Here is a 17477-nt window from a genome sequence, read left to right as displayed (position 1 = left end):
TTGTTCCATAGTGCTGCATCAGACCCTGGACCTGTAAAGCACAGTGCTGAGGAAGCTCTGGATCTGCAAAGCACTCCTCATCTTTACCTGAAAAGAGTCTGGAAAGTGCCCTACACAAAACCTAGCTCCAAAAGGTTACTTCCAGACTACCCCTGCAATGTCCAATCCAACTGGGTCCAGACATGGTACTTGGAAAAGCCAGGCTGAGGATGACCACTTTGCAAAGCTGCAGATTGGAGGGGAAACCTGGAAACTTTCAGCAGTGAAGAAAAAAAATAGAGAAAAAAAATTCTAAGAAAAGAAAATTCTTCACAGCAGCAGATCTGGAGAAAAAAAATTAAATTCTACTAAGTACACTAGCAAAAAACAGGAATGCTGGTGGTGGGAGGGTTATCCTGGGCTGGCCTACAGTTTTCCCATTAGCCGGTGTCCAATCCTCTTATAGGCAGCAGTAATATCCAAAAGTTAATGACTTCCTGTGTCTCCTAATGGGATGAAGAAAAGAACGTAGGTATGATCTATGAGGTTAATACTTAAAACTTAGCCAGTGGCCAGCTAAAGTACAAGCACAACTGCTTTAGAATATATTAAACTTTTTTAAAAAATGTATTGTGATGTTAACTGCATTAATATGTTAAGAAAAATATCTTAAATCTTGTCTTTTGTTTTTACCACTTCCTAGATGGAACAGTAGTTTCTGAGGGAGGGAGAGCACAGTAGGCTCTATGCAATGTCCTATGATGGCTTAGCAGACAACAACTTAATCCCTAAACAGTCGTAACACGCTCACAATTAGGGTTTATCTAGAGAAGCCGTCCTTGCACATGCCACTGGTGAACTTGAAAGAGGAGCAGTGCTCAGCAATTTCTCAGTGGGTGAAAAACAAGAGAGTAAGGCATCTTCCATGTCAGGATAGTGACAATGAGCATGGAAGATTTGACATACATGTTAGAACACAGGAAGTTTGGAATTAATGGCTCATATAGCTGATTGAGGCTGATTAAGGCGATGGAACAGAGAAGTATACATACTACTAGAGCTGCACAATTCTGGATAAAATGGGAATCATTTTTTTTCTTAGAATAAAGATCACAATTCTCTCATGATTCTCGGCGTAACATCTTTCACATTATACAAAAAAAATGGGCTAACTTTACCGTTTAGTTTTTAATTCCTTAAAGTGTATTTTTTCCCCAATAAATTGCGTTTGAAAGACCGCTGCGCAAATACAGTGTGACATAAAATATTGCAATGATCGCCATTTTATTCTCTAGCTAAAATATATATACTGCTTAGGGGGTTCTAAGTAATTTTCTAGCAAAAAAACTGGATTTTTGTCTTACCGTAAAATCCTTTTCTCTGATGTTCATTGACGGACACAGCGCCGTATCTGATTGACCCTTGGGTTTATGCTGCCCCCAACATGAGTTGGACACTAAGCGGAAAAAAGTTGGACTATGCCTATAGGGCAGTCCCAGGGGGTATACTCCCACTTCCTGCTATAGGTCTTAAGTTTTGTAACAAGCAGTGTCCGAAGAACATTTAACCCAAGTCAATAGAGGGGTGGGTGGTGGGTCTGTCAATGAACATCAGAGAAAAGGATTTTACGGTAAGACAAAAATCCAGTTCTCTTTCGTTCATTGACAGACACAGCTCCATACCTTCTTGACCCTTGGGACGTCCCAAAGCAGTGTCAACATGAGAGGTGGGAAAAACAGCAATAACACTTCCCAAAAGGCTAAACGTAGCCAACCAGGTAAAACAGGAGCTCAACCAGGAATAACTGGAGCTCACCTGACAAAAAATACACCCTCAAAGAAGACTAATCCTCTCCCAACAGCGGCCTGCAAAACCTTGCAGCCAAAAGGCACTAACTGCAGATGCCAACACATCCACCTTAAGAAATGTTGTAAAAGTGTGCACGGATGACCAGGTGGCCGCCTTGTAAACCTGCACCACTGACGCGTGATGAACGAAGGCCCAAGAGGCACTAAGCGCCCTTGTAGAATTTTGACTTAACAGGGAGAATTCTGACCCTTAATGGAGTAGACCTGCATCACTGTCTGCCTGATCCATCTGGAAATGGTCGCAGCAGAAGCGGCCAGACCCTTACGTGGTCCACCTTTAAGAAAAATAGGGAATCTGATTTCTGGAATGACTCAGTCGCCGCCAGGTACACCCTGATCGCCTGAACCACCTCCAAAGAACACAAAGCAATCTTTAGGGTGCTTAGGACACAAACAAGGCAACACATCTTTATATAAATGGAAACCAGAGATGACCTAAGGAAGAAACGACTGGCAGGGACGAAGCACCACTTTTCCTCTGTGAACCACCAGACAAGGTGGACAGACAGTGCAGCCAACTCCGACACCCTGCACGCAGAAGTAATAGCCACCAAGAAGGCTACCTTCTGCGACATACTAAGCAGAGGAAGCTCACAAATATTTTCAAAAGGCGGTCTCTGAAGAAACTACCAAACTAAAGTCCCAGGGAAGTTTATGGAGACCTCACCGGGGAAGCCAAGTGGCGGACCCCCTGAAAAAAGGTATGAACCAGGGAATTCATGGCCAACAGGTGATGAAAGAAAATCGCCAGGGCTGAAATCTGGCCTTTGATGGTACCCAAGGCCAAACGCTGATCTTTACCTCTTTGGAAAAACTCCCAAGACACGAGACACCAAAAAGGGAAGGGGGGGGGGGGCTGGGGGGTTTTCCAGCACTTGCATGCAGGCCCTGAGAGATGACTGTCGGTTGAACAGGAGCCAAGTCGCATCCTGCAACTTCTGAAGAAAAACCCGGGCTGAAGCAGAGTCCAGGGTCAGGCCCAGGTAGTCCAGTTTGGTGAATGGGACCAGAGCAGATTTTTGGAAATTCAGTTTGCACCTGAACTCTTTGCAAAGTTCCAACTTAAATGTCCAGATTGTCTTGTAAATCATTTGGAGACTCTGCTCGCAGAAGGTGGTCATCCAGGTACCCCAGTACTGCAATCCCCTTTTGCCGTAGCAGTGCCAAAACATTTGTGAACACCCGAGGAGCCAAGGCGAGACCAACGGGTGCCCCCGGACCACGGCAAAGCAAAGGGAATGCTGATGCCCGCGACATATATTGGGTTATGAAGGTAAGCGTCCTTTAGGTCGAAAGAGGCCAGAAAATCCCCGTGATAAAGGAATCGCACAGAGCAGTTCAAGGCCTTGAGGTCCAGGATTGGACAGACCTTGCCTTCCTTCCATCCTGGGAACAGTAAATAGGTTTGAATAAAACCCCTGAAAGCATTCCGATTCTAGAACCAGTACAATGACCTCTTGTGAGCGCAGATCCTGTACCGCCCCAAGAAGACCTCGTAGGCGATCTGGGGACAAGCGCAGGTTCGGAAGGGAAGAAACTTGCCAGAGGCAAGGACCAAAACTCGATCTTGTAACAGAACTGAATCAACTCGTTGACCCATTTGTCCTGAATCAAGGAGGTCCACGGATTCGGAAAGAAGCAAAGACGTCCCCCAACCGAGATACAGGTGAGGGTGTCCCTTCAGGCAGAAGTGGGCTTGTATGCTGTCCTGGAGGAACCTGCTCTCAGCTTACCAGGCCTGGGCCTCTTGGAACCCCCTGCAGGTTCTTAGATGCCGAGGGACAAAAGGACCGCTTATGGGCCGAGAAGAAAGGGCCACATTTGCGATGAGACTGTCCCTAGTAGTTCTGCGATAGCAGAGTACGCTTACCTCCTGTAAGACCCTTAATGATCTCCTCCATGGAAGCTCCGAACAGGCTGTCTCTTTCAAAGTGGAAATCAGTCAGTACCTGCTTGGAAGGCTGGTCCGCAGACCAGAATTTCAGCCATATCATGCAGCGAAGAGTCACTGCTGTCACGGACACAGTTGGACCCCTGGACCAACTGGTCCCCCAGCTCCGCCAGATGAGGTTGTCCCCCTTCCAAATCCTGGCGCTTAGCCCATTCCGTGAAGGTCTGGGAAACCAAGGTTATGGCAAACACCGGCCGCAGAATGGAACTATCCATGGTAAAAAAGGTATCAGACCAGAGATTCGGCTCTCTTGTCAAAAGGGTCCTTAAAGGACGGAGACTCCTCTACCAGGAGGGGGTGGCTTTATTCAACCTGACAGTCCACCACAGGTGGTACTGTCAGTTTCTTTAACAGGGACTCTTCAAAAGGATACCTTTTAGCGAAACGCTTCGGTACCCCGCCAGTGCATTTTGGGAAACCCCACTGACTCACAACAATGCCGTCGAAATAGGCCATAAAGGTTCTGCGGGTACCAAAGTGCACCAGCGCAGCGGTATCCTCCAATTTGAAAGTTTCTTGCACTGATACAATCAGTGCATCCACTAGCGCCTATTCATGCGTGGCTGTAGTGGAAGAGGATTCATCCTTACTATCCAGAGCACTTCGGGTGCGTGGACGCAGACCCAGTAGGGTGACTCGCATCCGCGGCAGCCAAATCAAGGAGACAGACGATGCAGGTGAAAGCGGAGGACGCTTTTTGCCCGTCCTATCTACTTGGCCAAATCTACCTTGGACACTAGTGATTGCAGGACCGCCGTCATAGCAGACAAAGCAGACTGGGACCCAGAGGGGCCTGCAGCCTCTGAGAGGGGGTCAGGAGGTGACATGTGCTTCAAGGACTCCATGGGTTAAACTGGGGACCCCCAACAAAAATTTTGAAAACTCCTGTAAAGTACCCCCCACAGCTGCACCACAAATCCCAGCGCACTAAGTATCGCTATAGCAGAAAGAGGGAGCTGTTTAGCACCCACAAGGACTCACCACCCCCCACTCAGGTACAGCGACAGTGTCAGGCTGCATGCTGTGCAGCGATCAGAGAGAAAGAAAAAGTTCAGGAACTGACACTAGAGGAGCACCATCAATTCACCACTCCATAGGCTTCAGTGACATGGCCGACGTGTGATAGCAATGGGAAACTACAAGAAAATGGCTGCCGGTCTACAAAAACATGGCCGCCGATAGATAGCACAGTCATCCACTGAAAAATGGCGGCTCCACTGGGCTCCCGGGACCCCCAGAGGACCCGCAGGTACATTTGGACAACGGGGGCCCAAAGCATAACAACAGGCATAGCCATCCAGGGAGGGGAGTAGCTAGGCGTGGGTGAATGGGGGGTGGAACGCAGAGGGACCCACATAGTGAGGGGGTGCATTATGTGGGAAGGATGGGCGCTCGGGGTCTGACCAATCCAGGGAGGGGCCCACATCCATCAACACCATCAAAATGAGGGGGACACTACTCACCACACCTTGGGACCTGGTGGGCACCGCTCCAGGCAGACCACCGCATCATCTTGGAATGGGGGTACTGCAGGCCAGAGGCACCCTGCAACTCAGGTCGTGACCAGGGTTATGCGAGCTTGCGAGGCGTTTACTCACCGTCCAGTGGGGCTATGTCGTGACCAACCTAGCCCAGAGCTGAGGTCGGGTCGCGCTCGCTGGCCATACTGGGGAGATTAAGGATCTAGACTATCCAGCCCGTCACTCAGACCAGCAGTTGTTTGTAGTTCTCACAGGAACACAATTGATTGCAGCAAAAAATTTATTTTAAAAAAGGAAAAAATATTAGGACCAGAGATCACAGCAAGGAACTAGGTCCTCACTCCTAATTAGGCAGAAAAATAAAAACAGAAGACCTATAGCAGGAAGTGGGAGTACACCCCCCTGCCCTATAGGCGTAGTCAAACTTTTTTCCGCCTAGTGCCCTACTCCTGTAGGGGGCAGCATAAACCCATAGTTCAAGAAGATATTGAGCTGTGTCCGTCAATGAACGAAAGAAATACCGCTTTTAACTTGTAAACAAGTGTCAGAAAAAGATTTAGTCTTAAGAGGTTAAGCCCCCGTTCACACTGGGGCGACCTGTGAGGCGACCTGGTCGCCTCACAGGTCGCCGCAGGTCGCCTCCCATAGGGAAGCTGCGGACCCGTTCTGATAGGAGCGACACAAGTCGCTCCGACTCAGAAAAAGGGTCCGGAGCTTCTTTGGGGCGACCAGGAGGCGACCGCCATAGACTTCAATGTTATGAAGTCCGTGGCGGCCGCTCCGAGGTCGCGGCGCGCTGCTCGCACCGCGACCTCGGAGGTCGCGGTCCGAAGTAGCGTCGCCCCAGTGTGAACGGGGGCTAAACTGCCCTCACTTACAGAGGGAAGCTCATTACTTTGATCTAAAAGAACTAAATGATACATTGTAAAACATTGTGTTTACAGTTCTCTTCCAGCCTTGGCAATGCTGATAAACATTTGCCAGAGGCTTTTTTTTTTTGACAGCTGTGAGCAGAGAACAGCTCTGCTCTGTATGAATCGAGGAAATGCTGTTTTAAGATCATGAGGTGGGGATGAATCGAGATTGAGATTTCTTAACTAATAATCATGCAGCTTTTATCCCACCCAGAGTTCAACTTTTAGGGACATTTTACCTGCTTATGGAAATAAACCAAACAGAAAAAAAAAGTGGTCTGAATAACTGTATTCAATATACAGATACCATTTATGCATTTCGGTGGATGCAGTCAAGCAAAATGTAACCTACAACTTTTCCCTCTAGTCAGAAAAGATTCCATAGTTTTAACTGAGAGTACGAAAAACACGTAAACTGGAAGCTTATAAATAGAAAGGAAAAGAAAATGCTTTTTTTTTTAATAGTGAAAATCATCATGCAATTAGACATTTAGGTCTTAGCCCATTGGTCTGAATGACTTTTGGTGTCCATTCACAAAGGGTTCAAGTTTTACTTGGCCCTAAACTTAAAAGATTTGTGAGGTGTTTAAGGATTTTTCAGAATTGTGCCTAAGGCCAGCCATACTCAGTGTGAATTTATTTCCTGAGCGCAGGATAAGAAATTCACACAATTCCCCCCATCAACACAGACAGTGGTGACAGGAATCAGCAATGGTCTTCTCCCAGTGGGGAGGCGGGGGAAGCCGTCCCCGCCAGGAGAAGACATTGATTATTCTAGCAGCTATTGCAGCCATTTGCGATAATCGTAGGAGAATCTGGCAGCCTGGTTGTGTCGATGGATCAACTTGGTACATTTAGCCTGCCCATTAACGGTTCGAATCTCGGCAGGTTCCTACTGAACCAGCTGAGATTCTAACTGTATGGCTGGCATAAGCAGTACCCTAAAAAAAAAAAAAATGTACCCAGTGTCTAGAAGTCCTCCTGATATGAAAAGTGTGTTTAGACACTCCTGTGCATACAGCCTGTCTATCTGTGGTGTGATATTTAGGGTACTAATGCCTCTGATCGCTAGACTCCGGAGAAGAAGAGTGACATTTGGTGATGTCACTACTGTGCTGCTCACTGTTGTCTTTGCTAAATGCTCTGACATGAGAAAGCAAAGCCTTGCCTCCACTAAGAACGCTTCCCCCCCCTATACAGAGACACAGTGAGAACAATTAAAAAATGGGGAAAGTATCTGGTTATGGGGGGAATTACAGGTAAAACTGGTGACTAGTCCTTAGGGCCTCTGCTATATTTTTCTTTTGGATATAGCTTCTGGAGTACAGTTCCTCTTTAAACTAAAAAAAAAAAAAAACACATACATCAAGGAAGGAGATGCAGGCTTAATAAATGCTTATTTTTATGAAGGGTCATTGCTGTTTCCTAATGCTCAACCATGTGCGTGACCCCTGGCTAAATATGCATTCCTAATATCACACACTTCACCACAAATCACTTGCACATCAGGACAGAAGCCACATACAGTCAAATACCTTTTACTACACAAACAAGACATTGTCCTTCATCGCTGTCTTCTTTTTTTACCACGACACCATGCGCATGACCAACTGACCATCATACATTTCCAACAATAACATACTATCCAATGATCACACTAGAGAATTCATAAATAAAGTGACCTGACCATAAATCGCCCCATCAATAACCTATTCACCTAACCATCAGTATCCAATGTGACTATATATTTTTTTTATTTTAAAACAGTAGCTAATTTAAGTTTTCAGAGTTCTGTTGTAATATTTTGTAACTGTCTTATCACAAGTGTGACCTTGCCTTTGGCATTAATAGACATAAGGAGTGTTTTTGGCGCTCTCAGGAGGTGCTAGTCAATGCAGTGGCTGCAAATGTGAATGGGTTGCGGGGTAAATCAAAAAGAGGCACAAACACATAGGAAATATATCATGAATGAATTCATAGAAAACCTGGGCACAAGGTGGGGATTAAGAGTCCATGTGCAGGTTCTTAAGCAAACAGTGGTGGTGTGCTCTCTTACAATCCAGGGGGATAGGGGGGAGAGAGGTATATCCGAGGTAGTCCCTGGGATGGATGGATGGAAGGGTTGTCACTCAGGGCAGCTGACCGGAGGAGTGAAGCGGCTCTGTATTAGGAATATAGAAGAGAGGAAAGCGCCTCTTGAGTGTTGTATACAATTTAATGACAAAAAATGATAATAGTGACTCACATCAAGGTAATCGTTAACGTGTGTGGTGTGGCGTTGTGCTCCGGAGGCTGGAAGTCTGCTCAGTTCTGGTGTAGTCCAACCATCCGGGAGAGGTCTGGAGGCTTGCTCTGACAACTTCTGGGTCGACTCGGTGGAAGAACTTGGGAGTAGCTCTAACAGCGGCCGGCAGCGTCTGACGTCACATGCAAAGAAGGGCAGTAAGGGCAATCCGGGCTTCACAACGCGTTTCGGAGCATGCGTCAACGCCAGGTTCGGGCATGCGCACTCCTTTTTCAAGTGTCCGCAGCGAAGGGGGAAAGCAAAATTTATAGGACACAATCGGGCGTGTATTAACTCTAAAAGCGGCAATGCTGGGAGCAAAATTAAAGCGGCAATAGTGTCTTTAAAAACAGTGGGGATAGCTCTGCCGTCGGGGACCATTCATGAGCTGAATGGATGGTGAAAGAAAGCAAAATGATGGTATGGAATGGGGAAAGTATCTGAATAGTATCATATGAGCAATACCAAAAGCTAAATAATAAAAACAGTAAAAATAATAACAGTGTCCAACTAAGACAGCCATAGTGGTACAAGTTAAACAAAAATCAACAATTCTGATCAATGACCACAGGCATAATAAAAAGCTGCATGTTGGATTTACCATAGTGGGTGTTGGGCTTGGAAGAGGTGGTATGGTGGTATTATGTATGATGTAAGGAGTGCGCATGCCCGAACCTGGCATTGACGCATGCTCCGAAACGCGTTGTGAAGCCCGGATTGCCCTTACTGCACTTCTTTGCATGTGACGTCAGACGCTGCCGGCCGCTGTTCGAGCTACTCCAAGTTCTTCCACCGAGTCGACCCGGAAGTTGTCAGAGCAAGCCTCCAGACCCCTCCCGGATGGTTAGACTACACCAGAACTGAGCAGACTTCCAGCCTCCGGAGCACAACGCCACGCCACACACGTTAACGATTACCTTGATGTGAGTCACTATTCTCATTTTTTGTCATTAAATTGTATACACTCAAGAGGCGCTTTCCTCTCTTCTATATTGGCATTAATACAGACCTTCCAGAATAACTGCCACTAGCAAAACTTCTCATATGTGCTGAAATTACTACTCCTGCGTGAACACAATAAGCTGGCCCGACTGAACAGCCGTTGGCTCCAGGACGCTAGAGTAAAAGAAAAAATGAAGGCGAAAAATGCCTAATATTGGGAGTTTAATGAGAACACCACTATTCCACTGGTGACCTGGTACGCCTTTAAGGCTACCATCCATGGTGACTACATCACAGCCATTAAAGCTGCTAGGGTGGAGTGTGCTGTGGAGATTATGGGTCTGGAGGACAAAGTGAAAGAGGCCGAGACCGCCTTTGCATTTGACCCTCTCCAGAAGCATATTCCTCCTTGGCACAGGCCCGTACAGTGTTCTTTGCAGACCTCTAGTGATGCTACAACAGAGGCAAAACTTCTGAAGGCCAGATTATTTGAATCTGGGAACAAGAATGGGGAGCTTGTTGCCAGTCTGGTGGCTGACCCTAAATACCAAACTATTGTTCCAATAATCCAAAGTGCGGGGGGGGGGGTTCAGCTCTGATCCCTCTGATATCCTACAAGAATTTAGGGATCATTATACATAATATTGATCACTAGCCCCCTGTTCATCTACTGATACTAAGAGAATTGTCCTTACCATTCCTAGCGGCAGGCGATGTTGCATCTCTTGATGCCACCATTTCAGTGGAAATTAAAGCAGCCATTTCGTCCCTTCCCCTGCAAAAAACTCCAGGCCTGGATGGACTCCCAGGCAATTAGTACAAAATGTATATTGCTGAATTAGCACCAAGACTTCAGCAAATATACGCTGTTTGGAAGCAGGTACCTTACCTGAAGTCAAGCCCACATAGTGGTGTTACCAGCACCAGGAAAGACGCTACTATGTTCTGCATATCAGCCAATCTCGCTCCTGAACTATGATTTAAAAGTATTAGGCAAAATCCTAGCCAGTGGGCTGATGAAGATTCTCCCATTCTTGCTCAACATCGATCAAACTGGCTTTATGCCAGGCAAATCAATGGATGTTAATATATCCGTAGATTCTATACGCATTTGCAACTCCCCTCAGAAGATCAGGGCACCAGATTACTGGTGGCACTTGACCTAGAAAAAGTATTTGATTTCGATGCCAGGCCTTCTATGGAAGAAGTGATCAAAATCTTTGGTTTCGGCCCTATCTTCCATAGATAGATAAGAATATCTTATCAAAGGCCACAGGCAAAAATTAAGCTAGGAAGGTTTTTTTACACCCTCTTTTAATGTTGAAAGGGGTACCAGACAGGTATGTGCACTCTCACCAGCCCTGTTTACCCTTATGGTGGAACCCCTTGCCAAGGCTATTAGGTCCTCCGATGCGGTTAGGGGGGTACGGGTCGAATCCATAGAGGAAAGTAGGCTCTTTATGCCAACGGCATCATCCTTTTCCTCTGGGATCCCGATCCCTCCCTTCATGCGGCATTGGACCTGCTGTCACACTTTATTAACATGTCCGGGCTGAAGGTGAATTGGGACAAGTCTCTAATCCTTCCTGTGGATGCTGAAGCCACACAGAGTGCAAATCAATCATGTCCTTCCAGTATAATGGCAGTGATGAAGTACCTGGGTGTGTATATTTCACCCAGGGTACAAGATTTTTTTTAAACTTAATCTTTTTCTCCTCCTGCAAGTTTTCAAAACTAAGCTCAAAGCCTGGGCCAATCTTCCTCGAACATTAATTGGGAAAATGAATCTGTTCAAAATTAAAAAGCTTCACTCCCTATTATATGTTACGCTCCTCTCCCCAGTATGGATCCCCAAAAGAATTTAAGCAATTTAATGCTCACCAGTTTATTTTTGGGATTCTCGTCCTCCTAGATTTCGGTTCCCTCTACTCCGAAGACCCTGGACTCAAGTAGGGCTGCAACTAACGATTATTTTAATAATCGATTAGTTGCCGATTATTTTTTCGATTAATCGATTAATCGGATAAAATAATAAAACCCAATATGCCTTTTTTTTCATTTAAAATAATAATGAGCAAACAGAGTGTAAGTGCCGGTTCACACTTGTGCGATGCTGGAAGGCTGCGTATTCGCAGCCTGTTCCCGCATCGCATCTGCACAAGAGGCAGTTTACACTGCCATATGCGATACGCAGGGGGTGTCAAATGTTAACGACACCCCCAGTTTGATCGCATATCGCAGTGCGATCTGACAGTTCGCACACGATCGGATCGCACAAGTGTGAACCACTGTGCGATCCAATCCTGATGCAGCTGAAAAAAAGGGTCATGTGCGACTTTTGTGCGGGTGCAGTGCGAACCAGCGCACCCGCAGTAGTGTGAACCAGCACTTAGTGCCGGTTCACACTTGTGCGGTTTGAGAGTTCGCATGTAATTCGGAGCGCACTGCTCCTAAATTACATGCGATCTCATGTGCGGATGCGAGTTCAGCCATACACTTTGTATGGCTGAATACGCAGCGCATCCGCAAACTCGCACATGAGGCATTTTTTGAGCCGCCTCAGGATCGGATCGCACCGCACAGTGGTTCACAGTTGTACGATCCGATTCTGTACAAACTGTCAGATCGCACTGTGATATGCGATCAAACTGGGGGTGTCGTTAACATTTGACACCCCCTGCGTATCGCATATGGCAGTGTGAACTCCCTCTTGTGCGGATGTGATGCGGGAACACGCTGCATATTCGCAGCCTTCCCGCATCGCACAAATGTGAACCGAGCCTTATACCAAAACTTTTTTTTTTTTTTTCTTAATTAAGCTCCTATATACTGTAAATAATATAAGAAATGCTTATCTAGATAAAAGAGTTAATATTCCTTATAAGGTGCAATATTATAATAGAAAAATAAGTGAATAAAAACATCCATGTCAGCCAGAGATATGAAATAGGCAGCATAGAAAGACCCCCTTTATGTGCTCTATGGACGTTTTTAATCACTTATTTTTATATTAGAATATTGCACTTTATAAGGAATATTATCTTTTATCTGGAGAAGTTTTTATTATATTTTTTGGCGGGACAGTGCATGGACAGTCACAGGACACTGTAGCTCTAATCTCGGCACTCACGTTCTGCTGGCTGCTTCTGTCCTCTTTTCTGCCTTGATATGACTCACTCCCTCACTGACATCAGCAAGAGGGCGGAGAGGAAAGGCAGAGAGGAAAGGAGGGGGGAAGAGGGAGGAGGGGGGAAGAGGGAGGAGGGAGGAGGGGGGAAGTCACGGAAGTGCAGAGCTGTGAGAGAGAGAGAGACAGTGAATGCAGCCGTCGGCTTCACAGAGCAGACCGCTTGCTGATAGCGGGGAAACTTCACAAAGCAGCACAACTAATCGACGGAGCAACTAATCGATAATGACAATCGTTGACAACGATTGTAATTATCGATTTTCATCGATTTAGTCAATTAGTTGTTTCAGCCCTAGACTCAATGCAGTCTTGCCTGTCCTTTTTTCTTGTTTTTTTGTAGCTGCTATGTTATTCCATGCTCATAATTGGCTTACATCCGACACCTCTAAAGCCCCGTACACACGTACCGATTGTCGGCCGTAAATATTCGGCTGACGACCGATTGTAGGCTTGTTAGTATGATGCTTCCGACAGCCGACAGCGCATTTTCGGCCGAACAGAATCTGTCGTGCAGGCATTAAAATTTTTGTTGGCCAACACCAGAACGGCCGATTGTTCGCCAGTCAGTACAGATTTTGGCCGACAGACAGCCGATTAGCAAGACTGGGCATGCTCAGAAAAGAAAAAAGACAAGGAAAGTTAACCATCACATGACATCACTTCTGCAGTTGGCTGTTGGCCGACAAAATTAGTGTGCAGTCTTTTGCAGTTTTCAACAGACACGACAGCCCTGGACAAAAGACGGCCGATCGTTCAGCCGACGATCGGTATGTGTGTACGGGGCTTTACTCTGCGTTTGACCTGGAGGCTGCATTAGTGAGGTCCTATGAAGCGTTAAGAAAATACCTTTTTGGAGGTGTTAAATCCCCTCATCCTCTTACAATTTCAATGAAACCGGTGATCAGAGCATGGGCCTCGGTAATTCCCTATGCAGGTAACTCCAGTTTATTACCAAATTCTCCCTTATGGCTTAACCCCTCTGCGCCAGAAATTTTCTCCATACCTGATATCCCTCAGTGTGGGCTTCTCATAGTATTTGATATCTATCCCACATCTGCCAGGGTGGCGTATTGCAGTCATTTGATCTTAAGTCTCAGTTTGCATTGCCCAATTCCTACCTTTTCCGGTTCCTCTAGTTCCCCTATGCCTTTCATACGTAGTTTGGTAATTCCCCTTCTGACCATCTATCAATCTGACATGCAAATGCTCTTTCAGGGTGAATCTCTTAAAAAGCCATTGGCAACTATTTACAAGGTCCTAAAGCCGACTGTGCACCAGGGCCGGGAGGGTCCACATGCTTTTCTGGCTGGCGGAGCTGCCAGAGCTGGATTCTGAGGACTTGGAGGATGTCGGATTATTCCCTATCAAACCCGGTTCCTCTAGGAACTGTTAATCCAGTTCAAAATATTGCATAGGTTCCATCTAACGCCAATTAGGTTACACAAGATATACCCAGATAGCTAATCGTGCTGCTGGCGTTGTCAAGCAGATTCATCCACTTACTTACAGTGCCTTGCAAAAGTACCGCCCCCCCCCTGGCATTTTTAGTTTTTGTTGCCTCACAACCTGGAACATGGATTGTTTGAGGATTTGCATCATTTAATTTACAGAACATGCCTACAACTTTTAAGATTTTTTTTTTTGTTCTTGTGAAGCAGATAGGACAAAGTACTGGAAAAAGAAAATGTGCATAACTATTCACCCCCCTAAAGTCAATACTTTGTAGAGCCACCTTTTGCAGCAATCACAGCTCCAAGTTACTTTGGATAAGTCTCTATGAGCTTGTCACATCTTACCACTGGGATTTTTGCCCATTCCTCCTTGCAAAACTGCTCCAGCTCCTTCAAGTTGGATGGTTTGCGCTTGAGAACAGCAATGTTTAAGTCTGACCACAAATTTTCTATTGGATTGAGGTCTTGGCTTTTACTAGGCTATTCCAACACATTTGTTGCCCCTTAATCCACTCAAGTGTTGCTTTAGTAGTGTGTTTGGGGTCATTGTCCTGATGGAAGGTAAACCTCCGTCCTAGCCTCCAATCACGCACAGAGTGGTACAGGTTTTGCTGCTCAAGAATATCCCTGTATTTAGCACCATCCATCTTTCCCTCAACTCTGACCAGTTTCCCAGTCCCGACTGCTGAAAACCATCCCCACAGCATGATGCTGCCACCACCATGTTTCACTGTAGGTGTTCTTTGGGTGATGCGATGTGTTGGGTTTGCGCCAGACATCGCTTTTCTTTGATGTCCGAAAAGCTCAATTTTAGTCTCAGACCAGAGCACCTTCCTCCATACATTTTGGGAGTCTCCCACGTGCCTTTTTGCACACTCAAAACATGCCATTTTGTTTTTTTGCTGAAAGTAATGGCTTTCTTCTGGCCACTCTGCCATAAAGCCCAACTCTATGGAGAGTATGGCTTATTGTCGTCCTAAGTACAAATACTCCAGTCTTTGCTGTGGAACTCTGCAGCTCCTCCAGGGTTACCTTAGGTCTCTGTGCTGCCTCTCTGATGCCCCCCTTGCCCGGTCTGTAAGTTTTGGGCGGTTTGCTTTTGTGCCATGTTCTTTCCATTCGGTTATGATAGATTTGATGGTGCGCCTGAGGATCCTCAAGGATTTGGATATTTTTTTATAACCTAACCCTGACTTTTACTTAACAACATTGTCCCTTACTTGTTTGGAGAGTTCCTTGGTCTTCATGACAGTGTTTGGTTAGTGGCAACTCTTGCTTAGGTGTTGCAGCCTCAGGGGAATTTTCAAAAAAGGTGTGTATATGGAATGACAGATCATGCGACACTTAGATTGCACACAGGTGGATATTTCAATAATTATGTGACTTCTGAAGGTAATTGGTTGCACCAGAGATTTTTATGGGCATCATAACAAAAAGGGGGTGAATACATATGCACATGACAATTTTCTGGTTTCTATTTCTAAAAAATAGTTTTATGTATACATTTTTCTCATTTCACTTCACCAACTTAGACTATTGTGTTCTGATCCATCACATAAGATTCAGATTAACAAAACATTGAACTTTAGGCTGTAATGTAACAAAATAGGTAAAAAGTCAAGGGGGGTGAATATTTTTTGTAAGGCACTGTACATATGATTTGGTACTGCCCCCCTCAGTACAAACTTAATGGTCGAGTGTCCTGAAATTACTAGTTTAACTACTATCCCTGTACCACAAAAAGTGAATGTGTCTTGGGATTGGTGGATGCCTTGGCCCCCCTCTAGAGCAGTGAGTACTCTACTGGGTTTGCTCCTTTTTTATGCCTGAAAATTAATCATACTCAAATGGAAAGCTGCCTCTGCTCCCAGTCTGAACATTTGGAAGTCATTGGTTAACTCAATAATTCCTCTGTACAAGGAAACCTATCTAAACAGGGGATGTCCTCAAAAGTTCAATAAAAATATGGGATATTAGGCTAGAGACAGATAGTACTACTGCATAACAGGATAGTCCTGTGAGTAGCTCATTAGCGTGTACTGTTTCTTTGTAGTCCATGTTCTTGGTCCTGGCGTGTCCTGCTAAAGGATCCTTGGGCTCCTAGGAGTGGTTAAAAGGAGGTGACTAGCCACTGACAAGACGGTGGAGCAATATGTTACCCATATTAGCCGTGCACATGGTATGCAGAGCACTCAATTCTCTTTTGGTGCAGCAAGCTTAGGGTTCTGTGTTTGATATTTTTTCACTTGTGCTTATTTTATTTATCTCTGTTTTTGTTCTTCGAGCCGGGTATGCCCAGAGGCTCTGTTTTTGTACCTTTTCCAAACAAAAGCAATAAACCGAATAAAAAAAAAAATGGGGGGGGGGGGGGGGGGAGAGGGTAGTGTAGGAGGGGTGTTAACTAAGGAGGGGAGAAAGTAAAATTTGGATGGGCGATGCAGATGTAAGAGTGAGAAAGAGCAGAACTCTTGAACTCTGCTTTCTGGGTGTAGCGCAACCCTTAACCGCTGCATGTTACGCACTTCTTGTATTTAATGCACCCTCCTACTGTTAGTGCAATTTGGCCAAACCCACCATGTGATGTGTTTTTTTTTTTTTTTTGGGGGGGGGGGGGGGGGGAATTGTAGTGGAGTTTTGGCAACAATTCTCTGAGGAAAAAAAAGCCTGCATACAGTTATTGGGGAATAAAACCTTACAGCAGTTCACAACCAATTTTTAGGGAATACCAACTTAAAATCTCTCCCTTCTAGACTTCTGTACTTGCCATTCCCCATACCGGTCATCCAAATTTCCCTCTAAGAAACCCTTAAAAAAATCCAGACAGTTCTAGGCACTGCACTGCATCATTAATGGGAGGGAAATAAATGAAATTTGTGAACTTTAAATTCGTGCGTCAAGTCAAAGACCTTCATTTTACAAGCTTAGCAGCTCTGCCCAGAGCTACATCAGTGTTTCCCCTTAATACATCAGAAGCTCATTTCACAGTAACTAAACACTTGTCCTTCAATGCACAGCAGAAATAGACTGTGCAAATGATGTGTTGAGACAGGTGCTCACATGGTTATACAGATTTCTCAGTTTGGTTGTTTCTGTAGCATTCTCTACTCACCAGGACTATGAGAGCGCCATCTCTCTCCTTCCCTTCTGGGTGCTGCTGTCCTCCAAACACCTTCACCTTCTTCTTCTTCACCATTTAATTCTTCCCGCAAGCTGCGCCAATTTCCACTCTCAGGGCGGACAAACTCATGCTTTCTCACAGTGGGTGCAGCACCTCCTTCTTCGAATGCAGGCCGCACTGAGAAGGTTTAGTGGAGAATTAGTCCTATAACAGTACTAATAAATGAAATTTAGATTTCATTATAGTAAGTCAAGGAATAAAGATTTAAGCCTTATATAATTAGAGGATGAGTAATCACATAA

At 45.5% G+C, this 17477-nt stretch overlaps 1 protein-coding gene across 1 annotated transcript in view; it reads right to left on the bottom strand.

The window, feature by feature from the left end:
* Nucleotides 1–17477, bottom strand: part of GIGYF2 (GRB10 interacting GYF protein 2) — a 615584-nt gene that overhangs the window by 349196 nt on the left and 248911 nt on the right. Inside the window, exon 8 of the mRNA XM_082251280.1 lies at nt 17167–17352. Within this exon, the coding sequence (XP_082107406.1) occupies nt 17167–17352 (186 nt within the window). The remainder of the gene's footprint in view (nt 1–17166; nt 17353–17477) is intronic.

Source organism: Pelophylax lessonae, assembly GCF_965119305.1.
Source record: "Pelophylax lessonae genome assembly, chromosome: 3".
NCBI lineage: Eukaryota > Metazoa > Chordata > Amphibia > Anura > Ranidae > Pelophylax > Pelophylax lessonae.
This window is presented reverse-complemented; position numbering and strand designations above follow the sequence as displayed.